The 25,227-nt window shown below is 47.4% G+C and overlaps 1 protein-coding gene across 1 annotated transcript in view; it reads right to left on the reverse strand.

Annotated features, from left to right (window-relative positions):
- Positions 1 to 5,979: 5,979 nt before the first annotated feature.
- FNTB (farnesyltransferase, CAAX box, subunit beta) overlaps positions 5,980 to 25,227 on the reverse strand; it is a 61,610-nt gene continuing 42,362 nt past the window's right edge. Inside the window, exons 8-12 of the mRNA XM_028116363.2 lie at positions 21,382 to 21,511; positions 18,617 to 18,749; positions 12,901 to 13,012; positions 11,983 to 12,097; positions 5,980 to 7,391 (exon numbers count right to left, since the gene is read on the reverse strand). Coding sequence (XP_027972164.1) covers positions 7,260 to 7,391; positions 11,983 to 12,097; positions 12,901 to 13,012; positions 18,617 to 18,749; positions 21,382 to 21,511 — 622 coding nt within the window. The 3' untranslated portion in view covers positions 5,980 to 7,259. The remainder of the gene's footprint in view (positions 7,392 to 11,982; positions 12,098 to 12,900; positions 13,013 to 18,616; positions 18,750 to 21,381; positions 21,512 to 25,227) is intronic.

Consider the following 25,227-nt stretch of genomic DNA (forward strand, 5'->3'; position numbering starts at 1 on the left):
ATCTCCCGTGCCATCGACAGCTCACAGGTGGCAGGGGCGGGTCTGGGGCTAAAGGACAGTGGCCGATGGCTTTGGGCCAAAGGCCACAGCAAGGCCAGCCAGCCAAGAGAAGGAATGTCACGTCCACAGCAAACAGCTACCACAAGGCCAGTGGGAGACTTCAGGGAGAGGAACTCTGGTTCAAAGAGCTCGGCTAGGTTTCCCACCCAGGAGATGAGTCCAGGACTGGCCACTCTGCGCAGAGCTGCTGGAAGCGCTCCGGCAGGCATTTCCGGCTGGAAGCTCCCCCGAGGCCAGGGCCTGGTCTCCGTGCTTTCTGCTTCCTGGCTATCACAGAGCCTGGCCTACCGCGGGGTGCCCCCACCCTCCCACACACACAGGTGTGCATGCCAAGCGACTCCAGCCTCCAGCGCACGTGCGTTTCTGTGCGCTTGCGGGCCAGTTCTGGGGTTGCCTCTAGTGGAGTTCGGCCCCAGGTCTGTGAACAGCACGGATCTTGAACCGAGCACTATGGCAGGCGCTGGGGAGATTCAGGGCAGCTGAGGAAGTGCAGAGGAGGCAGAGCCCAGACTCGAGCCCACGGCCCAGAGGTGCACGTCTGCACTCCAGAAGTCAAAGGAATTCTGAAGCCCGGCCCTCCACGAGATGGACTTGGCATGTGGAGGGGCAAGGAACAGGGCCAGGCCCTCGCTTTCCAAGCTCTGGTGTGCTCACCTTCCTCCCTCCCCACAAGCGCCCAGTGGAGGCTTTGGGTGAAGGGAAGGTGGGCCAGAGCCTCCGCTGCCCATTCTACCAGAGTCACTGGCTGCCTTGGTATATCCAGGCCGGCCGAGGCGGCCACTGCTCCCGAGAGAGAGGGGAGGGACTGGATCAGCCCTCCTGGGAGTGCAGCATAGCTCTCCTGGGTATTGTCACCCCCCTCCACAGCTGCCTCTTGCCAGACCCTCACCGCTATCCTGCCAGGCACTGGTCAGCCTGCCTGGGGGACAGAGCCCCCTGCAGTCCCAGGGTCCCCTGGCCCTGCCCTCGACAAGGCTGTGACATTTAGCCTTCTCTGACTTGGGAGCCGACATCCTCAGCTCCTGTCACCACCTTTGTCCCATCTGCCCAGGCCGTCACAGGTACGCAGAGGACAACATGAAGTCTCACATCCAAGATCACTGGCATGCAGTACTTTTTATTCTGGAAAGAACTGAATGTTATGAATGATTGAGAGAGTAGTGTACTGAACCCTGATGTACCCATTATCCAGTGTCAACGATTATCAACATGCCATATTTCTTGAAAGAAAAGGGATGACAAAATGCATGATTATTATTTTTTTATTATTTTCTAAGTAAGGAAGTGTGGCGATGTCAAAGGGACATAGGAACCAACTGGAAGAGTTAATGGCCAAAGCCAGAACAATCTGAGCAACATAGTATGGAACATAACCCAAAGTATAAAATCAATACTCAGGAGTCCATACCGATATAAACACGATTGAATAAATAAATGGAGAAAAGACAAACCTCCCACAGAAAAATTCCAAATAATTTATGTAGATACTCCACCTTTAAGGATGTGGGGCATAACTCTCCATTCCCGCGGTGTGGACCATGCACATGGACTTCCTACTAAGGGGGACAGACAGTCTGGAAAGGGGAAGAAAGAGGAATCTCACAGTGAGGTAACCAAACACACACTGTTCAGCCAGGTGACCAAGGTTAACGGCCCCAGGGTTAAGCCATGTGGACACATGGCCCCTTGAGAGGATGTGAAGAGAGGGTGCTTGGCCTCTGGGGCCTGCCTTCCAAAACCCACAGCCCCAGTCTAATGGTTTTCACACAAATCCCAATTGAGGGACACTACAAAATGTCTGACCGGTACTCCTCAAAACTGTCAAGGTCACTCAAAACAAGCAAAGTCTAAGAGAAACTGTCACAGCCAAGAGCAGCCTAAGGAGCGACTTGACGCCTGAATGTAATGAGGTATCCTGGATGGGGTCCCGGAACGGAAAAGGGGCATTAGGTCAAAACTAAGTTATTTAACTGAACTATGGCCTTTAGTTAGTAGTAATGTGTCGACATCGGTTCATTCGTTGTGACAAAGGTTCCATCCCAATGTAAGATGCTTACACTAGGGAAACTGGCTTAAGGGGCCTATGGGAACTCTGTCTACGATCCTGGCAATTTTTTGGTCAATCCAAAACTGTCCTAAAATAAAAAGGTTGTTTTTTAAAATGTGTTCCTATTGTTGTTATTTTGCAGGAGTTGTGTTTATGCAGGAGGGGCAGGGCAAGTTTTCCACTAAGCTGGGCTGGCACCGCCTGCCTGGTTCTTGGATGTGCCCAAGAAGTGGGAGGGAGGCATCCGGCACCTGGCGCCGTTCTCTGGCCCCCCCTGCACCAGCTGGTGGAAAGCAGAGGCGAGGTTATTGCCGGGAAGTGAAAGAGGGTGTCCAGGAACCAGCTAGGCAGGCCGGGCCAGGCTGCGGAGGGCGGGCTGTTTTCAGGGCCATGATCTGCTCCCAGAAAGACTGACTCACCACGACCTTGCTTGGGAGTCACGCGGTGTCACACTCCGCACTTGGGGGGGCACCCATTTGGGGCGGGGAGCGTCGCTCTACGCTGAGGACTTGGCAGAGTGGGAGGTGGCTTAGAGGGGTGAGGTGAGCCTGCACCTGCTGTTGGCTGTCACCGTCCTTGTCCTGGTAAAAGATGGGGACAAGCATTTGCGGTCTCAGCCGTCCAGCCCTGGAGGTAACCCATGCGTGTTTAGGTCCTGCCCCCATTCCTGAGACCACCCATCTCACCTTCCTTTAGACACCTGGGGGGATGGGAACACATGGGCTTGGAGGCAGCGGATCTGGGGTCAGGTTCAGACTCCACCACTCAAGAGCTCAGAAACGTGGGTGATTCACTGAAGCTCTCTGCCCTGTTTCTACAGCTGTAAGATGCAGATAATACACCTGCCTCACCCGCCTCATGAGGCTGAGTCAAGGATCAAATGAGACAAGGCAGTAGGTCAGGAGGAACTCTCTTAGTGGTTATTCTTTGGGTGGATGTGGCAAGAGGGGGGTCAGTGTCCTTCAGGCAGCAGGTAAGGACTTTGATGGCCAAGAGGCTAATACGGGACCAGGTTTTGTATGTATTAGGATGCTTTTGGTTGCAAGTAATAGTAAATCCAACTCAGGTTGGCTCACATAGCTGAAAAATCCAGAGACCAGGCAAGCTGCAGGAGCGGTGTGATCAGGGTTCTGGCCATGTTTCTCAGTAATTCAGGGAGTCTGTGTGTACTGCTTTTAAGACCGGCTTCCTTCTAGGTAGGAAAATGGTTGTAAGGAGCCCCAGGCCACACGTTCCACCATCCCTCACAGGAGAGAGGTGCTTTATATATAATGTCCATCATATAATGTCCAGGGCTTCTCTCTCTCTCTGGTCTGTTTTAGGCCACGTGCTTGGCCCCCCATCCATCGGTGAGGCTGGCCCAAGCCATTTGACTGGCTTTGGCTTGGGTTATTGCCAAACCTGAACAAATTACTGAAGCGAAGATGGACGGATTAAGATGATTGGCTTAGGCCAGTCAGGGCCTAGACCTGGAAAAAGGAAGGGGATCAAATCCACACAAGCCTATTGGCCGCCACAGTTGGGGAGGGGAGGAATGGATGCCAACAATGTCCACCACAGGTTTCCATCTCAGTCATAATCCACTGTTGTAGAGAGCAATGGTGATTTGTCTTGCTAGCATCCATGTCCTCCCTTATGCTACAACCCTAATTTGCATTTGCGGCTTCATTCCTTCCCAATTCTTAGACTGTGTGTTTCTGATGGAACCCCATTGCCCACTCATGGGAGAAGCATGTGATCCAAACTTAGGTCAATTGGTGCACTCTCATCTCCTGGCCACTGGGCTGCTTCTCAGAAAGGTCCTTGGCTTGATCAAAACCAATGACACACAGTGACGGAAGACCGGGACAGTGCCAGTTGCTCGTCTGCTGAACTTCACCCTGAGAGGCTGTAAGGTCTGGAGCTATTGCTGCTGACATTTTACACCCACGTGGAGAGAGCCCGAGGTTGGAGCTGATAGAGAAAGATGGAGAAACCTACCGAAGCCATGCTGCCAAGCTAATTCCTGGACGTCTGTTTGTGAGTCAACATGTTGTTTCCTCTTTGCATGGAGCAAGTTGTAACCATGTCTTAAATCGCACAGTTCTCCTTCCTGTTCAAAGGCAGTGAATGCCCTGAACGGCGCGTGTGGGTGGCTGGAATATTTGATACAAACTTTACCAAGCCCATTTGTCATTTGAGACTAGTATGACATGGAAAGCATCTCAGCCATGAAAGATGTGGAAGAATGCTGAATGAATACGGGTGGGATATAGTCTAGATCAGGGGTAAGCGAACTACAGCCCACTGGGTCAAATCTAGCCCGCCACCTGTTTTCATAAAGTTTTATGGGAACACAGCCACACTTCGTCTATGGCTGTTTGTACTACAATGGCAGACTGAAGTGGAGTAGTGGTTTGCAAAGCTTAAAATATTTAGTATTTGGCCCTTTACAGAGAAAATTTGCTGCCCCCTGGTGTAGATGGTAGACTAATAAAATATTAGCAAATACTTCCCCCTCAACTGAATACCTGTGTCCCCAACTGGAAGCAACAGTGAGTAACCCTCCATGATAGACCTCTGTATCATTTACCTCAGGTCTGATTATCAGCATTAGGAAAGCAAACTTTCATTGAACTGAACTTAGCCCAGGAAATGAGAGACATCCTACATCTTTGTTAATATTTGGTCTCTGCAGTATTTGTATTTTAGTAGTCCTGGCCACAGAGAGCCTAGGATAGCCTGCAGACATAAAGAACATTTACTTCCCTGTCCCAGACCATGACCCTTCCCTTGGAGTTGGGATGCTGAAGCTACTAGGAACTCTCCTGCAGGTAGCCCAACTTATATGGGGCTCAAGGTGGATCTGAAATGGATCCAAGGGGGAAGCCGGGGCCCATCTGGATATAGAAATCTGTGGTAGTTTTGTATTTCTTTATTGATGGGGAAATATTTGGGGTAACCCACCTTAAATGCTACATAAATGCCTTCTACTTAAGGATCCACATGATAAATCTGAGAATTCATCTCTAGCACTCACTTGAATGCTGTAAAATCAGGAAATCCTCCAGACCCAACTGGGAGCAGGAAGGGAGTCTCATGATTATGCCAGTGGAAAGCCCTGAGATAAGAATGCCAGCAAAGGACCCTCTCTCCTCTGCCGAGGCACACTTCACCTACCCCTGGGGCCGGCTCACACCCTGCGGCTGGGGTGTAATAAAGCCAGCTCATACCAGAGCAATCCCTTCTGTCTCTTAACCACACCCATTACTGTAACCCATCCCCTACCACTGTGGGAGGCTCCCGGGGTGCGAGGGCTTGACCTTTTGTTACAGTGACGGCAAGGATGCCTCTGACCATGCTGCTCTATAGCCCAAGCTTTGTTGTCAGGGCACTGGGAGCCCAGGGGCAGGGATTGTAGTCCAAAAAGACGACACTCTCTTCTCATCCCTCCACGAAAGCCAGGTGCCTGCGGGATTCTGGCCTGTTCCTATTCCGGTGACAGCCCCCTGCCTCTGGTCAGGATGACTGCCCCCACCTGTTGCTGAATGCTTGCCTTAGGACTCAGGAGCACAGTCCCTGCTCAGAGTCAGCTGGAGGAGACAGACACACAGACGGACCATGAGAAACGGTGTAGAGTGCTGGGGAGTCAACCGAATTGCTCTGGGGAGCTGGGGAGAAACAGCTTCTCCCGCTGGTAGGCCCACTGTGGCCTCGGCTGGAGCGGGTGTCTGAAGATGGGGCCCAAGCCAGAGCCCTGTAACTGCTAACGCACAGGGTCCGGAACCTTGCACGCAGGAGACTGGCGATCCGGGAACGATATTCAATAACGCCAAACACTGGACATCCGGAGGGAATTTTCTCGGTACCAATCACAAATGAGAGACATCATAGAAAATGTTATTCTTTTTTATTTCAAGGAGGTAATACATAGCCCCATCCACCAAAGCAATAGGGAATTAGAGGCTGCGAAGGGCAGAGTTTTGGAGAAGAGCCTCTGCTGCATCTCTGCGCTCCTGTTGGCTGCTTACGTGAAGGCCAGGTCAGCCACGCAGACAGGTGGCCCGACTCAACCCCCCATTGACCAAAAAGGGGTCCCTGCGTGCAGCTGAGGCCCCGACAGTCTGAGCACACTGGGCGGCCCCCAGCCTATCTAGCACTTGATTTTATTTCTGTGAGCCTAGAGTGGGCAGGACGTGAATAAATCCTGAGTCAAATTAAGGTGAAAGACTTAGTAGCGTTAGTACTTGGGATGAGAGAAGACAACACTACCTTTGAGGGGGCCGGGAGTCCGACGGGAGGTGGAAACACGCAGAATGGCCACAGGCCGCCAGTGCTGCATTGCAGACACGAGAGGGGTTTTTTCACGGTACATGATGGGGTCGGGGAGCGGTGGGCACTGGGGCTGCTTCCTCGGGCGCAGAACTGAACTAGAGGTTCATTTGCCACTCGTAATTGGCTTCCTGGGTCGAAGTCACCACACGGGGTGGGTGAAGCAACTCCGCTGGCACACCCATCGGGGCCCTGGGGAGAGGTGTGGCTCAGTTCTCGGATGCGGAGGGGGAGGAGCTCACAACCCAAGACCTTTCTCCCCCTCCCCCAGCTCCTTTCCCTTGCAAATGACCGTGGTGGGAGGTGACAGCCTTGGGCATCTCCTAGTGAAGTCCCACCATGATTTTTTCTAGAGAATTCATTTTGATGGGACCAAAGCCCCCCCTCCCCCTTGGCACAGAGCAGACTTATTTTCACCCATGCGAGGGCACCTTCCTGGCGACTTGAGGGTGGCGTGCAAGCGGGAGTCGCAGCAGTAACTTATAGACACCACTCATTTCAATACGACTGCCCGGGCCGGAGAGCTGGCGGCGAGGGGCTGCTTCTGCCCAGCATGCACTGTTCCCCAGCAACCCTGGCCGGGCCAGAGCTGGGTTCAGGTGCCGCGCGGGCTGACAGATTTTTGGTTTGACAGAAGTGGAAAGAATTTTTAAAAAACCACGCCACTATGTTCTCCAAACCCAGAGACATCAGTTTTGTTTTGTTTGACAAGAAAGGACAAAGGACCACAGCTCCATAGTGGCCAAGGCTTGTGCAGCACAGAGTGCAGTAGGTATCGAAATGTATACACCTTGGTCTGACCGGGGAGGTGGGTGAGCACAGAGCCACGGACCCTTGTCTTCTAGGTGCTGGCGGTCTCTGCTGGTGCCTCAGCCTCGTGCTCTTCAAAGCCTGGGACTGGCTTCTGCAGAAAGTGCATGGTGGCCTGGATCACCTTATCTGGTCCAATATTGTACACAGGGTGAGTGGGGTGCTGCAAAGAGAAGGGCAGATGCCAGTTAATCGCCCCGGTGGTCCTTGGGAATGTGCACAGCCTTGAAGCAGTTAAATGCACCTGTAAGAATTTAGCAGAAGAAGGACTCATCAGAGACACCCAGGGAGATCCGTCCCACAAAGCCCTGATGTCCACCAACAAGGTATTAGTAAAAACATCTAATAGTACATGGGACACAAAGGAATATTATGTAGCCACTTAAAAACATGCTTTCAAAATATTTAATGATACGGGCAAATGCTTATAAGGTATTAAGTGAGGAAAATGGTATGCACAACGTTATCCCAAACTTTTTGAAAATGTGTTTATAGATGTGATTTACAGGCAGAAATTGGACATACACCCAAACAGGAACAGTGATAGGCTTGTTTTAAATTTTCTTAATTATACTTTTATATATATTCCAATTATTAAAACAAACACCATGTATTTACATTTGTAATCAGGAAAAAGGACCACAACCTTATGACGCAGTAAAGGTATCAGGCCATGTTTAAATTCTTTTCTATTATTCCACTACATCGCAGAAACCCAAAAGAAACTTTTGGTCTAAGAGCACAACTGGAGGCCAGTATTCACGACTCTTCCATTTGGGGAGAATGAAGAAGGGGACAGAATTGCAGGAGAGGTTTTAAAACTTTTTTTTTTTTTAACATATTATTTATTTATTTTAGAAAAAGAGCACAAGCAAACCGGGAGGGACGAGGAGGGAAAGGGAAAGAATCCCAAGCAGACTCCACCTTGAGGGCAGACCCTGTCACAGGGCTCGATCTCATGACCCCGAGATCATGACCTGAGCCAAAATCAAGAGTCGGATGCTCAGCTGACTGAGCCACCCAGGTGCCCCTAAGTTTTAAAACTTTTAGGAGAGAATACTATGAGCGACTTAATGCCAAAACATATAAAAGTACAGATAAACTAAGTAACTCTATAGAGCAATATAAATTTTCAAAATTTACTCAAGAAGTTCTTTAAAATGTACATGAATAAATTAAATCAATAATGTAATTGGTTATTCTGCTTCCATCATTCCTGCCCCAGGATACCAGGCCTAGAGGGCTTCTCAAGCAAGTGCTATCAAACCTACAAGAAACAGATAATCTCTAACCTGTACAAATGTTCTCAAAGACTTAAAAAAAGAAAGGCGGGGGGGGGGGGGGGCAGCGCAGCAGGGAGAGAAAATACCCATCTAATTTTATGAGGCTAAGATATTATCCTGAAATTTAAACTGGAAACAGCAATACAATAAAACAAAAATTTTAGATCAGTTTTTCTTATGAATATCATGCAAAAAATCCTAAATAAAAATACTAGCCAAAAAATACTAGCGAACTGAATCCAGCAATGTATTAAATAAACACACACACAGTGTCCTATAACCAAGAAGGGCTGATCCCGAGAATGTAAGGTTAACATCAGAACATTTATTAACAAAATAATAGCATATTCGATTAAAGGAGGAAAATCAGGTGTAGAAAAAACACTCAATAAAATATAATATTAGATTATGATTGAAACAAAACAAACAACCTAGCAAACCAGGAAGAGAGGGCAAGTAACAGCCTTAACCAGATCAGAAATATTTATCAAAATCCCCCTGGGGCACCTGGGTGGCTCAGTCGGTTAAAGTCCGCCTTCAGCTCAGGTGGAGCCCCACATCAGGCTGCCTGCTCAGCGGGAAGCCTGCTTCTCCCTCTCCCTCTGCCCCTCCCTCTCCTTCTGCCCCTCCCTCTGCTTGTGCACTCTCTCACTCATATAAATAAATAAATAAAATCTTAAACAAACAGTAAGGATCCTACATAATGGTGAAATTATAGACGCCTTCCCATTACAACCAGAAGCAAGATAAGGAGCGCCCCCCCCATGACTATCTCCAGTCAGCACTCTCTGTAGGTCTTAGCCAATGTCCCAAGGCAGGAAAAAGAAATAAAACTCTTAAGAATCAGAAAGAAAGGGGTGCCTGAGTGGCTCAGTTGGTTGAGTGTCCAACTTTTGGTTTCAGCTCAGGTTGTGATCTCAGGATCATGAGATTGAGCCCCTAGGTCTGCTTGAGGATTTTCTCTCTTCCTCACCTTCTGCCCTTCCCCCCACTTATACTCTCTCTAAATAAATAAATATCTTTAAAAAAAAAAAAAGAATCAGAAAGAAAAAGGCAAAACTGTCCTCATTTTAAAATAACATCACATTCTAAATAGAAAATCCAAGAGATTCTACAAACTATTGCAACTATTAAGCAAGTTCAGCAAGGTGGCTGGATACAAAATTAAAATATAAATATCATTTCTGTACATTAGTAACAACCAGTTACAAAATATAATGGAAAAAATATTGCAATCACAACAGACACAAAAACTATAAATTTCCTAGGTACAAGTCTAACAAAAGATGTGATAGTCTTTTGTGGAGAAAATGATAAAAGACCACTGAAGGATGTGTAAGATAATCTGAAAAACTGTTCACAAACGGAAAGCCTCAGAAGTCAGTTCTCTCCCATTAATCTTAAATCCAGTGCAAATTCCCATAAAAATTCCATTATAGCTTTTTGTGGAACTTGATAAGCTGATCCCAAAATCCATAGGAAAAAGCAAAAAGCAGAGACTAGCAAGGCAATTTTGAATAAAAAGATCAAGGTGGATGGGACTTGCCTACCTGCATTTAAGATTTGCTTAACATAGTGCAGACAGGTGAACAGACCAAAGGAACAGAAAAGAGTCACCTCAGATATAGAAACTTGAGTATGTGATGTATATGGGACACACATCAGAAGGAAAGTTGTAAACTTCCATTAGTGGTAGTGCTGGTGAACTGGGCATCCAAATGGAAAAAAGATAAAATTATATCCACCCCTCACCACAGACAAAAATCAATTCCAGGAGAATTAAAAATCCAGATGCGAAGAGCAAAACTTTAAACTGTTGGGAAGAAAATATATGTATGACCTCAGGGTAAGAAAAGATTTCTTAAGTACCCCTCCACACCCTCAAAAACCAAAAAGGCAGTAAAATTTTTCACTATAAAATTTAAAATCTCCTATTCAACAACAACAAAAAAACCCCACGAAAAGTGAAAAGACAAGTCACGAACTGGAAGAGATTCACTACACACACACCACCAACACAGGATTACTATCAAGAACACACAGAGAACTCCAACAAATGTACAAGAAAAGGGCAAACAATTAAATTGTTTGATGGCAAGCAGATGGCAGCCAATTCAAGGAAGCCATAACACAAATGGTCAATGAGCTTCTGAAAAGATGCTCAAGCTTACTAGAATCAGGGAAATGCAAAAATAAAACTGAGGTACCACTTCCCATGTATCAAATGGCAGAAAGGAAAGGTCGGACTACGGAGCAGCACCCTGAGTACTGCGTGAGCGTCAAATAACACAACCACGTGGGGGATGGGTAGGCGCTGTCTAGTGAAGATCAAGTGTTTCTCTTCAACCAGCGAGTCTCTCCTAGACAAACTACCACAAAGGACACTACAAGTCTGTCTGCAACAGCACGAACCAAAACCACCTCGATGTTAACCGAGAATTTGGGGTACACTTACACATGGGAATGCCGTATAGTTGTTAAAATGGGTAAACCAGAGCAACACATGAACACAGATAAACATCAGAAGTACATGGTCAGCAAGAAAAGCAACGCACGGTGGATCGTGCTCTAACAGGCATGAGAGCCTACCCTGTCTGTGTTGCTGACGGACACACACACAGTGACAGCACAAAGACACCTGCAGCCATGGCGAGTGTCAGACTTAGGACAAGGTGATGCTGGGGACAGGGGGAGCGAGACAGGGAGAAGGGTTGCGTGGGAGGCAAATATGGAAAATGTTAAGACTTGAAAAAGCTGAGTGGTGGTTACTCCGATTTTCCCTGCTTATCAGTGAGGCTGAGCATCTTTTCATCCATCTACTGGCCATCTGTGTTCTTCTATTGGAACTATTTCGTGACAGTCTGCACAGGCCCCATTATTTGTTGGCTGTGGACAGTGTTGGATGGATTCGTGTCCCAGGCTCACGTCTGGGCTCAGGGGTGTTTCCTGCGGCTGGGCTGCTCTAGGGCTGGAGGCGGGCTGAACACGCTGCCCTCGCGGAGCTGACAGTTTTGGGGGGCAGCAGACAAAAACAAGTTAAACACACACATTACAAACTGCGCTGAGTGCTAGGGAGGGCACACACAGGGCGCCATGGCGGCGCATTTTGGGGGGACCTCACAGAAGCTCCTCTGGAGAGCTGCTACACCAGCTGAGGGCTCCCACAGACATGCGGTGGGGGCTGCGTGACTGCAGATTCCAGAAACGTACTGCCTCTGAGTACGCTGCCCCGGACAAACTAATGGCAAGAGGTCTGGGTCCTGAGGCAGGGGGTAAAGGCACAGAACTTCCATCACAGATGGATCCCCCCACCTGGAAGCCGGAGTTTGCCTTGAGGCAGTTCCCTCATCAGTCACCAGCTCCTCCCGGAAGGCTGCAGATCCAGGACAGGGGGGCAGCGCGCTCACAGGCCTGCGCACAGTCCTGGGGACCCTGTGGAGAAGGGGTGTCAAGCCCCCCATCCCGTCTTACCAGAGCATTTTCCGGCACACCCAGGACCACATCGTGCACCATGGCCCCACTGCCGAAGTGCTGGGCTATGGACAGGCCACTCAGGCAGTAGCAGGTGTGGTAGAAGTCCCGAGACCTGCACGGACAAGGTGGCTCTGAGCAGGGGCTCCTCCACTGCCCACAGATCCTCACAGGCACAGCCTCCAACAAGAGATCCGGGCCCAGGATGCACCCCCACATCCCATTGCCACCCGGCAGCATTTCTCAAAGCCCCATCCTTCCGTCCTGCCCCACAGCAGGAACTGGCATTGTGGAGTCGGCCCCTCCAGGGGCCCTCCAGCTGTCTTCTGGAAAGGGCTCTCCAGGGTGGTGCTGGTGTTAAATTAGTATACTTCTCCAAAAGACTACCAAAATGTTTAGAAATGGGTCAAATTCTTCCTGATCAACTGCTGGGGACTAGCCTTGAGCTGGGCCCTCCCCTGGATGTTGACAGGGGCAGGGTGTGCGCATGCCCAATAGCGAGGGGGACAGGATTTATCTGATGTCCCTTTTCTTTGACTGTGGCACCTAAAGATATTTAATCTACGTGGCAATAGCTGTGACTGTAATTTCTGTTTACGACACTCAAGCGTTTTAAAATCCTGTATCCTATTCTATTTAGATCAGTTTGATTTAAAAAAAAAAAAAAAAAGGAGGAAAGAAAAGCTACACCCCGGCAATCTGTATACCTACCTGGAGAGGCGAGTGCATGTAAGCTCGGAGGTGCCAGGATGGAACTAGAAGGGGTGCCCCCATGGGGGTGCTTCACCCTAGTACTAAGCAGCTGGATAGAAAGGGACCCCCCCCCCCCCACCCACACACACCTCTGCAGAGGTAGGCCTGAGTGGCCCACCCTCTCTCCCTTCCCCGTCCCTCCCTCTCCTGAGAGAAGGCACTCACTTGCCAGGTTTATCCAGAAGCCCCCCGGCGGGGCACTGGCAGCACATAAGGATGTACTCCTGCAGGGCCTGCTGATGAAACATCCAGTGGCTCATGCTGAGAGCAGGGTCGCCTGCAGGAAGGCAGAGGATCAGGGCGGGCCCACGCCAGGGAAACAGCCAACACGGTATCAATGATATCTTTATATCTTATTACCCACTGGGGACAGTTAAGGTTTCCCTCTATTCTTCCTGGACTAATTTTGAAAATTACATTCTCAGGACACTTAACACCTTCACACAAGTCCCATGATATGTCCCTCTCCTGACCTTCGACTCGAGTCAGAGCAGCGGTGCAGAGTGGGTGCCCATCCGAAACCACATCCCTGAAGGTGGCTCGGTAGCTCCGCCTTCCAGATCGACCCTGTTACTACCCCTGACTCAGTCCACAAGTCCCTACTCCTCTTCTTTTTTTTTTTTTTTTTAAGATTTTCTTTATTTGAGGGGCGGGAAAGGGGCAGAGGGAGAGGGAGAGAAAGTCCCAAGCAGACTCCGTGCTGAGCTTGGAGCCCGACACGGGGCTCGATCCCACAACCCTGAGATCATGACCTGAGCCAAAACCAAGAGTCAGACACTTAACCAACTGCGCCAGCCAGGCGCCCTATACTGCTCTGGGCTTCCTAAGACACTTCGTCTAGCATATGTCTCACTCCAATTGGCTAAGGGAACTCGCAACAGGAGTGATGTCTGTTCCTTCTGTTTTCTAAGCCTGAACTTAATCTATCTCCAAAGGGTGTCCTCCAACTTTTCTCTTGGCTCAAAAACTTTTCCTAAGAAGCATTACTAGTAACTGCCAGGATTCTTGCATCATCTAATATGGTAGCAGCAGAAACTGGCAATTGTGGTAATAATACTAAAGTAGGGACAAGCAACTGGGCTTCTACACTCTGAAGCTGAATCCGTACGGTCAGAGAATTCTGTGTACTGTACAGTTATCAAGTGGGGAGGAGAGACAGACTGCCAACAGATGGATGTTTGCAGAAGCACTTACATGGTAACTGGTTTTTAAAAACTATACACATGAGGGCGTCTGGGTGGCTCAGTCGTTAAGCATCTGCCTTCGGCTCAGGTCATGGTCCCAGGGTCCTGGGATCGAGCCCCGCATCGGGCTCCCTGCTCAGCGGGAAGCCTGCTTCTCCCTCTCCCATTCCCCCTGCTTGTGTTCCTGCTCTCGCTGTCTCTCTCTGTCAAATAAATAAATAAAATCTTTGAAAAAAAAAAGAATTTAAAAACAAAAAACTACACACGTGCATTCAGTCCTTGATTAATTTTATACTTTGATCCCTGGGCTACTACAAAGATAGCAAACAATTTGTAAATAGCAATTAAAAGCTAATTTTTTTCCAGTCTTTTTTCGTTTCTATGCATTTTTCTATATAGTTATTATAATTTTGTATTTTGTGTTTTCCATTTAATGCTACAGGCATACATTTTTCTCTGCTGTAATCAATCAATCCTTTGTGATTTCTTCTTTAAAGAAGCCTATTTAATAGGTACAGGGACTTTGGGGAGGTGAGGAAAATTCTAAAATTGATTATGGTCATGGTTGCCCAAATCTGTGACGACACTAAAAGCCAATGAATTGTATATCTTAAATAAGTGAATTGTACGGTTATGTGAATTATATCTCAAGGAAGCTGTTTTTTTTTAAAGCAAATGTCTTAAACTGCATTAAACATCTGTACAAAATATACCTTTATTCTATATCTTATAAGAAATAAAAGACTATTATTTTAAGGTAAGTGCTCACCTATCACTAAAATCAGAATGTGAAAAGCAACGGCTACGTTTACTATTAGACAGATTACAGAGTGGGTCAGTGACGTGCTGTATTACGGAAGTCTGCAAGCTCAAAGTTCACAAACCCAACAAGGAGCTTCCTGGGATCTTGGAATTTGCGCAGCACCACACAAATCACAGATGAAGGTAGATGGGATTACAGGGTGCTGCTGACGGCCCTGGGATCAGCCTTCTAAATCCTTCATGCCTCTCCCTCACCTTACAAATCCCCATCATGTCATTTTGCATCTCAAAGATTCTCTTAGAAAAGTGTTCCCAAACAGTAACGGACAGGTACAGTGACATGTAGCTCAACTTTGGTGGACAAAAACAGGCCTGCAGTATGCCTCCGAGAACATTCGAGCCTCCGGTAACTGCCAATCCAAACACACGCTCACAGGCCTGCTGCTTTCCTACGGCTCCAAGGAAACCAAAGAACTCTCTCATTTAGTCAGCATTTTATAGTTTAAAAATCTAAGTAATTTGTTCTTCTCTTCAACCACTGTGTTCTACACCCACACACCAGCGACCTATGTGGAGGTGGCCAGTGAGGTCCTACTGGGTGTGTGTGCTGCGAGGGGTTGGCCCCTTGTTATCTCTTTAACTAGTAATAGGATCATCGCCTTTAAAAAGTGTATTGTGTCGCTTACTGAGATAAAAGTAGGAATGCACACGGTTAAGAAAAAAGCAGAGTATGGTCCAGAAGGAAAAAAAAATTCAACATATGTCTCCCTCCCTTCAACTCCCATCCTTCTGCCAAAGGTGCCCATTGTTAAAGGGGTTTTACTCGCTTCCAGGAAAAGCTGTGGGGCTGTCAGCCTGTGTGCACACAGACCACACTTTTTACACTTTATGTTGGGTTCCGGAGAGTTTTCCATAGTAGCCCATTGCATGTAACCATGGTATGGAGAAATCGTAATATATTTAACTATTAACCTTTTTTTTTTTTAAAGATTTTATTTGTTTATTTGAGAGACAGAGCACGAGCGGCGAGGAGGGGCAGAGGGAGAGGGAGAAGCACACCCCCCACTGAGCGGGGAGCCCGATGCGGGGCTTGATCCCAGGACCCGAGATCATGACCTGAGCCAAAGGCAGATGCTTAACCGCTTAACCCGTATTAACCTTTCCATGAGCAGTTCGGTTGTTCGCCATTAAACTCCACCTCAATACACATCCTTTGCTAATATCTCTGCAGGTAAATTCCCCTGACCATGCACTAGCCTGATTTAAGTAATTAAACAAGTCTCCAAACTACCCTCCGAAAACCAAAACAGCTGTTTACACCCACACTGACAGTACAAGAGTGCCTGTTTTCCCACACTCTTCCCAACGTTGGGCACCACGTTTCCTCATCTCTGGCAATCTGACAGTAAAAACGACCAGTGTCCCACTGATTTTATTTGCATGTCTTTCACTGTCATCTTTTTGTTCCATTTATGCCATCTGCGGCGGTTACACCGGCTTAGGTGGCGATCGGGTATCATAGAGCAGGTCACTGAGCCTTGCTGTTCTTCGTTTCCTCATCTACAAAATGGGGGTAACAAGAGTACCTGTTTCATGACATTGTTCTGAGGCTCAAATGAGAAAATACGAGTGAAGGACTCCGCTGAGTCCCAGGCTGAGGCTGAGCGCCCAGGAGGAGGGGCAATGGTAGCAGAAGTAACACCACCAGGAGTTCTTTCCCTGCCTGTTCGGAATCTCCCCGTTCAGATCCTCTGCCTGGGTTTCAGGGGGGTTGTTTAGCTATTTCTTAGTGATTTGTAGGAGTCTCTCAAATTAAAGAAATTAGCCCTTTGTCATTTGTCACAAATAATTTTTCCCACCTTGCTACTTGTTTTGTTTATAGAATTTCTCTTCTTTTGTAAAATAACATTTATTTTTCTTTATACAAGAAATACAAATTAATTGTAGAAAATCAGAAGATAAAAATAACATGAAAGAAAACAAATATCACCTGTCATTTCACAACCCAGATACCTTCTAGTAATTTTTTGGAGTCAACTCTTCACTAAAAAATGGAATTATAGGGGCACCTGGCTGGCTCAGTCAGCTAAGCATCAGACTCTTGATTTCGGCTCAGGTCACCATTTCAGGGTTGTGAGATCGAGCACTGTCAGGCTCCTCGCTGGGCGTGGAACCTGCTTAAGATTCTCTCTCTCCTTCTCCCTCTGCCCTGCCCCCAATGCTTGCACTCTCTCTCTCTCTAAAAAAACGGAATTATATACATACTGCTTTGAAACCTTTGATCGTAGTATATTACGAGCAGCTTTCTACACATCGTCTCCTTTTGACTCCCAGTGTCAGTATTATGCCCACTGCTTAAGACATTTCCCTTTTTCCTTTATCACTGTTGCTGAGAGGTGGGTGAGCTTCAAGCCCAACCCAGGGCTTCTCCCAAGCACTGAAAAAAGCTGCAAGGCCCAAGATTCACAGGCAACCTTTTCCTCAGGCAAAGCTTTGCATGCGATTAGGCCTCCAGAGCGTGTGCTACAATAAACAAAATGTCAGCCCCCCGTCATCCCACCCCCCGCCGAAGACACTGGCCGGTGCCGCTCCTGTAACAGCTCTCTCCGGGATGCTCCTGGCGACAGCACCAGGACTGCATCGCATCCCCCCCAGGGGCAGGCTTGTGAAAGGCTGACCATTTTACCAGGGGCTTCACCTCACCAGTTCCAGATAAAGAAATCACTAAAACTCCAAGCTATTTTTGCTTTGAAAACATTGGACTCTTGGGGAGTTCTTGACTTCTCTATTACAATGGTCAAGCCAGAGACAGTGCAGGCTCCAGAGTCAGGGGAATGATATATCTTAACGCCCTGAAACCGAAAGCTCTGCAGCCCCAGGCAAGGAATCTCAGGACAGACTACGACTGGGAGAATGGGAAGATAGGCAGAGGTTCTGTTTACTTCAAGTCCGTATCCAAAGTGGCCACAACTCACATGAAATGAAGAAACCAAAGAAAGGGGCTCAGAAAGAACAACCAAAGAAGAAGAAAAGGCATGTGGGGATGGCAAGGCAGTAGGGAGGAATCTCATCTTCCACATTTGAGCAAGTAATTACCCAACTACTAAGTCCAAAGAAAACCTTCCCTCTGGGCCAAGGGATCTCACTCCAAGAACAGATCAGGACCCACGGGGGCAGCCATGACTCCCCCTCTCCCACTGGTTTCCTCAGGGACACCCTGCTCTCACATAAAATAAATTAGGATGATTTGGGAGTCCGCAGGCAACCTGAGATTTCAAGAGATAACAAAGGAAGGCTCCCAGAAATTTTGCTTGCTCTCTAAGTGCTTTGGTTTGGAATTCCCATTTGAGACTCCACAGAAATGAACACAGGTCTCTCCACTCCAGGCGTGGGGGGGAACAAACTTGCATTTAGGACTCTCCAATGAACTTAAGATGTTTCTAATGGCCGCAACTACATTTCTAATGGGGGCAACTACAAAGTCTGTCAGACATGGTGGATCTTTTCCGCATGGGTTCTGTTTCTCTGCCCCTTTCTGAAAGTGCCTCTGTGGTCACTATTGTGACCGTGACGTGCAGAGCGCGGGTTCTCAGTTCTGATATGACTGGTACGGAACTCTGCACTGGAAACTGTGGCTTCACACCCAGCTAAGGCGACACTCACCCCGGGGCCCAGGACGCACACCCACCTCCTGCCGGCCACAGCCAGTTTGAAGCAGTACCCGTAACGCGACTGAACCACTGGAGTTAAATCCTGGTCTGCGCATGCATGCCCAAGGCAGGAGGTTCCACACCGGGCACTCGAAATCCAGGACAGACAGAGCTCATTTCTGCCCCCCTAAAAAAGCACTCTGGCTTCCTGACTTGGTGAGCAGCCGCGGGACATGGCCAGGCCCCCGCCAGCCACCCCCCGGCCCCGCCACCCCTCGGGCTCACCTTGAGCATGCAGTGCGCGGTGCAGCAAGGGCAGGAGCCCCGCCTGCCAGAAGGAGTAGCAGCCATCCACCAGCTTGTTGCAGCGGCCCTGAAAGCCACCTTCGAAGCGCATCTGCCGGCTGGTCACCCATTGCTGAGAATGACACAGACAAGGGAGAGGCAGTTGTAGGCGAAGGTCCTGTCCCCTGGCTTCTTGGCACCGGCAGTCCCCGTGTGGGGGCTGTTTTTCCTCCCCCTCACTGCTGCAAACGCAGCGTGGAGCACTTCAGCTGGACCCCTTCAGGGCAATGCATCTCGGCTCCGTGCCTAACAGACAATGGACCACCTCTTCCTGGGTTCCAGATGGGTTCTGGTGCTGACAGGATGAAGAGGCCGGGCTGGCCTGTAAGGAGACCTGCAAGTGTCTCTCCATAAACAAGGCTGAACTAGGAAATGTAAAGCAAGACCACCAGGGGCTTGTTTCTAACCACTTTCCCTGCTCAGGGAAGTTTATTAAAAGCAGCTAAGTGGACTTTTGTGCTACGTCTCGTCAGATGATCTCAAACCGTTCCTGACTTTGACTTGGCACCTGAAGAAATCCATCCAAGGTTTCTTAGCAAGTCACTTGCAGGACTGGAAGCAGAAGCCGTTACCCTAACCACCAATGACGGCTCTGTCCAGTCTAGACCCTCTGCTTCTCCAGGGGAACCTGGCTGCCTAACAGAAGAAAATCTTTCACTCTGACCCTGGAAAATGGCTCCTGATGTCACTTAGCAGTCACCCATGATGCCGCCCTTCCCACTTATCTCCAAGTCTCCTAAACACGTGCTGCTACCAAAATCAAGATAGCCGTGGGTTTGGCCTCCAGGAATCAGCAGAACCAACTGGCTCAGCAGATAATGACAGCTCCATTTGCCTCCCAGGCAGTTCCAGCCACCAGCCACCGACTTTCAGAACTGAACGATGCAGAATAGGGCATCTCCTTGTCCCTAGGTTCTTGCTAGACTGAGTTCCCAAAAGGAGCCACCAAGGGCCCTTTTTAGAATGGGGGGGGGGTGGTGTCCAGCCTGCTTTTAGTTAGTAGTTGTGGAGTTTAGATTATATCCCTGTTCAAGGCAACACTCACCCATAAGGGTCAAGTCCCAAATTCTCAGAAGACAGACATAAAAACTAGACTGCAGGTGCAGGTACTGATATGTCCCCGGTGAGGTTTCAATGAGCCAGTGCTTTAGGGATGATGCCATTTAATGAAAGTAGGTGAAGTAACACTCAAGGAAAGAGAAAACAGGTACTACGGTGGGGAGTCCATTCTTCATTTTTTACTTACCCTACAGACTAAGGGTTTTTTTTTTTTCCCCAGACTAATGGTTTTTAAGTCAGACTAAATAATTTTTTCCAATGTCTAAGCCCATGGGTTTATTCTGTTTCCCTTGGCTATATGAATTCATAAAATCCTTCAGGGATGGGTCCTAGGTCTCCTGGGTAAACAGAAGGGAGAGAGTAGTTTGGGTGAGAAGGACACTGGCATTTAGTGAGCACCTACTATATGCCGGGCTGGTTTATAGATTTTTTTCTCCTTTAACTTTCAGAGACCGAACTGCTAATCTCTCCTTTAAGCTTCAAAAAACTGTTATCTCTGCCTTATAGAGGAGAAAAAAATGGAAGCTAAAACAGACATATTTCCTAAGGTCACATGGTTAGGAAGTGGTAGAGACAGGGCTCCAATCTAGAATACTGCCATTGTAACTGAGGCTTCTGCTAATTATATTCCTTATTTCTGCCTGGGAAATGGGACTTTCATATTTCATGCCTTATTGGTGATCAGACTTTTAAATGTCTAACAAACTCTAAGTCCAGTGCACAAAGTTGGCTATTTCAGCATGAACCTTCAAGGAAAGTATACTATAGGAGGCTTCCTGAAGATGAGGACAAAATACTGCTGGTCATGTATCTACAGAGATTACCAGAAACTTTCTTGCAAGCTCATGATGGGTCTCACGACAGTTCCTATGATGAGAGGCTGACATCTGAACTTAGGGAGAGGAGGTGAATGTCAGTTGCAGCTGGTTTGCTTTGAGGTCATGGTTGGGAGTAAATGCTTCCCTGAAGATGGTGGCACTGGGTGTGTGTGTGTTTGTACACTAGGCCTCTGATAATTTCAGTACAATCTAGTGACTCCCTGAAGCTGACTGCTTCCTGAATTCCTCTCAATATTTGTCAGGAGCCTAGCTAGAGTCCAGACACACATGCCAGGGCTCCCTGCTCAATGCAGCCACCCTGCTCTGCCCAGCTCATTTAAATGTAGTTACTACATGTTCACATATTGCAGTCAGTAACAAAAGCTTGGCTTCAAAAGGCCTGAGAGACCTTCTCATGACGTTTTCTCTTAGGAGATTAGTTCTAAGACACACAAATTTAAGAGATTGAAGCTACAGTCTTGAAGTATGAGCAAAGTACTCTGGCTCATGCCAGATGTGTGAGGGACTCAAGACGACTATGGAGTTGGCCTAACACACCACAGAAAGGTTAGGGCAGGAAGATGGAAAGACAGGAAGAAAGGAGCCAAGGCCGAGAGCAGACGTTCACCCCTCCCGCTTTCTTGGAAAAGTACTAAGCGCCCCAACAACTGCGTTGAAAAGCTTCATTACAGGTCATTTAGTTCATGGGCTCAGGGCAGGAACTCTAGGCCCTTCCCACAGCCGAACCGTCCCCAAGCCTGTGAGGCTGAGCAGTCACATCACCAGGGGCCTAGGGCCTGAGAGGAAGAGGGGTCAACAGACACTTACCAATAAGCTCTTCAAGTTCAAGGAACGTTCCTTCTTGAGGATGACCAGTGCAGCCAGGCCACAGAAAGTATAGCCACCGTGGGCTTCCATCCCCGGCACCCCACCAATTCCACCTTCCCAATTCTGACACCTAGGAGGAGATCAAGAAGAGCAGGCTGAGTGGTCAGTGTCAACCAACGAGCGGCCAGCCGGAGTGGGCCAGGCGGCGGGGGGGGGCGGTGCGGTGCAAGTGCGGAACCGCCCTGGACAGCAAAGAACAAGTTTGCTCAGGTCACCACATGAACCGTCACAGCTAGGAATGGAAAGATGCCAGCTAATTAACTTTTGCAAATGCCTGTCCCTCCAAAAAAAGGGGGGGGGCTCAGAAATAGTCTAGTTATGTAACATAGTATCTCAAATCTTTACTTTTAAGGAAAAAGTTATAAAATCATACATAGTATGACAACTGGTATTTAAATGCTGTATCTATTGCTGGTATTTTTCCTCTTTTCTGTATTTTCAGCAAGTTCCTATAATGAACATAAATACCCATATTACTATCAAAATAAACTTTTTTATTTTATTTATTTGTCAGAGATAGAGAGAGTGCATGAGCAGGGGAAGTGGCAGTCAGAGGGAGAAGCAGGCTCCTCGCTGAGCAAGGAGCCTGATGTGGAACTCAAACCCAGGACCCGAGCCGAAGGCAGACACTTAACCGACTGAGCCACCCCGGCATCCCAAAATAAACTTATTTTTAAAATAATAACTTCCTATATATTTAAATTACTAATTTATTATCATAATTGTTATTATTTGGGGTTACACTGTATATTAATAGTGTTTCTCTAGTCATAAAAACATGCCTGATCTTTGGACCAGCAATAGAAGGTCATTTCTAGGAATTAATCCTACAAAATAAGCAAAAATGTATTCAAATAGCAGATTATAAGAATGTTTACCATTCCCATTTATAACAGTGAAATATTAGAAACTCAGGAGCTCAACAGTAAGGGACCAGTTATATAAATTATGGCATATTGTACAATAGAAAACCACTCATTTAAAAACGATGCTATGAAGTATATTTAAAGATGTTCCAAATATATCACATGCAAAAAGTTACAAAGTAATAATGTACTATATAATTTTTCTGGAATTCTAGAAAGATATACACCAACAGAGTGGTTGATGGTAGATTCCAAGTGGTTTGGATGTTCTTCTTTTTGCTTGCCTGTAATAAATGTTTTATCTGTGAAATAAAGAAATTTTCTTAGTGTAGTTTCCTATAACAGTGCAGGACTTTACTTCCCGTGATCTCCATGTATGAACACGGGCTCGTACTCTGCAGGTGTGTCCGCATCCCAGTCCCAGCTAGAGAACAGGTGCACAGGGGGAGGAGCGCTTACTCCAAAACTTGGCAGAACTTCTGGACGGAAGTGAAAAGAAGCAGTAATCCTGCCCGTCTTCCAGGCACCTCTCCCTAGAGGCCTGGCATCTCGGGAACTCACAGGCCTTTTTCAGAGCAGTCCCCAGGCCCAGGGACATCACAGTGTAGAGTGCCAAGCCAAAAACAGGCTACTGTTCCCTGCACTGACTCCTCAGCACCTCTGTCCCAGGACCCTGGCGCTTGCCCCCCACCCCCCCACCCCCCAGCGGCGAATGTTCCTTCTCTCACGTTTGGCCGCATGTAGTGTAGTAATAGTTGTGAAGAGTCTGATGAGTGAGGGACATGCTGGGGACCTCTTAGCATTTTTCTTAACATAACTTATCTTTCAAAAACCGTTTTGAATTAAAAAAAACAGATAGTGTTAAAGAACAAATAATGAGAAGTAAATCTCCTGCCCACCCTAGCCCCCAGTCCCTGTCACCAGCAATGACCGCTGTTGGTTTCTGCACCTCTGCCTCTCTCTCTCTCCAAACACACACACACACACACACACACACACACACACACACACACACACGAACGCACATGGCTTACATTCTGCTTTTCCTCCCTTTATATGCATGGGAGCAATTTTAATCATTGTAAATTAGTAAATTTAGTAAAATTCTTCAGGAGTGTCTTCTAGTTAAATCTAACAGATTGAGCACAAGAGCCCAGTAAAAGGAAAGGAAAGGAATTTCAAAAGGGATAAACCCACAAGGGTAAAAAGCATAGGAGAAGATATGAACACAGACAGGAGATAACAAAATTTCAAAAGCCAGGAAAGGAGAGAGAGAAGAATTAATGGACCTAACAGATTAGAGAGACCTGCCCTCCAGCCCAGGGCAGGCGGCAACAGAAAGCAGGGTGATGTGCTCTGTGGAAGGACCAGGACCTACTGGAGGCACAGGACACCTCGAGAAGCCGCATGAGGTGGAAACAAGTTAACTGGCTGCAAATGTATGTAAGAATCATTTAGACCCCCAGGTACCCAGCAGAAGATCGGGGTTTCAGGGGTTTAATCAAGAGGGTCTGAACTCCAGAATATCCAGCACAGCTGAGAGCAGGAGGGAGGCACCACACTGAGCAGGGGATTGCATGAGAATCTATAATCGGAACACAAACACCCCCCACCCTGTTTCCTCCTAGTATTTCACAAAGTTGGCTGCCAACTCCTACCCCAACCAGGAATCTGGAAGATCCTCCTCAATGGAAGCTGATGAACCCAAGGGAAAAACCCCAATGGGGTGAAAGGCTGAATCCTGGCACACATAGCTCTCCATCAGCTTTTTAGCACTTGGCTCCTAAATACGAACACCAGACATTTCAGCAGTCTCTAATACTAAAGAGAGAGACCAGAACAGACACACAAAAATAAGTTGGAGAAATAACATAGGGAACAGAAGGAAACTTTTTAGATAAAATATTATATGAGATAAAAATACTTCAAGAATAAAATACGCCTGAAACAAGAACAGGAGAGTATATAAAAAAGTGTTTCTTTTATAAATGAGAATAAAATAAGCTCTGGAAAATTTAAAATAGAATTGCAGAAATAAAAACTCAACAGAAGGTTTAGAAAATAAAAGGTAAGGGAATCTCTCAGAAAGTACAATAAGAAAGGGAGTGGGGGGGATGGGTTAGCCTGGTGATGGGTATTAAGGAGGGCACGTTCTGTGTGGAGCACTGGGTGTTATACACAAACAATGAATCATGGAACACTACATCAAAAACTAATGATGTAATGTATGGTGATTAACATAACAATAAAAAATTTTAAAAAAAGAAAGATTAAGAGTCTTGATAGGCAAAATAATTTGAAAAATTAAAAGACCAACCCTACTTATAGGAGATTATAAAAACAGCAAACACAGAAAATGGAGGGAAAGAAATTATCAAAGAAATAATATAATGAAGATTCTTGGAACTAAAGTATATGCAATTCCAGATTGAATATACCTGCTGAGTGCCAAAAGAAATTAAAAAAAAAAAATCCATATCATGGTTCATCAGCATGAAGTTTCTAAACAGCAAGAATAAAGATTCCAAAAAACTTCTAGGGAGGGGGATAAAGTGGGACAGAGAAAAAGAGAAACAAAACATAAGCATCTGCCTTCGGCTCAGGTCATGATCCCACGGTCCTGGGATCGAGCCCCGCATCAGGCTCCCTGCTCAATGGGGAGCCTGCTTCTCCCTCTCCCTCTGCCTGTCGCTCCCCCTGCTTGTGCACGCTCTGTCTCTCCCCGTCAAATAAATAAAATCTTAAACACATCACACACAATGCATTGGGAATACAATGGCACTGGGAGGCAGTGGTTACCATAACAGGTTTTGGCCACTTAAATTCCTTGCATTTCAGGGTGCCTGGGTGGCTTAGTTGGTTAAGCAACTGCTTTCGACTCAGGTCATGATCCTGGAGTCCTGGGATCGAGTCCCGCATC

Source organism: Eumetopias jubatus, unplaced genomic scaffold, assembly GCF_037043125.1.
Source record: "Eumetopias jubatus isolate StellerSeaLion01/CBP00866 unplaced genomic scaffold, mEumJub1_p1.0 scaffold_7, whole genome shotgun sequence".
In the NCBI taxonomy this organism is placed as follows: domain Eukaryota; kingdom Metazoa; phylum Chordata; class Mammalia; order Carnivora; family Otariidae; genus Eumetopias; species Eumetopias jubatus.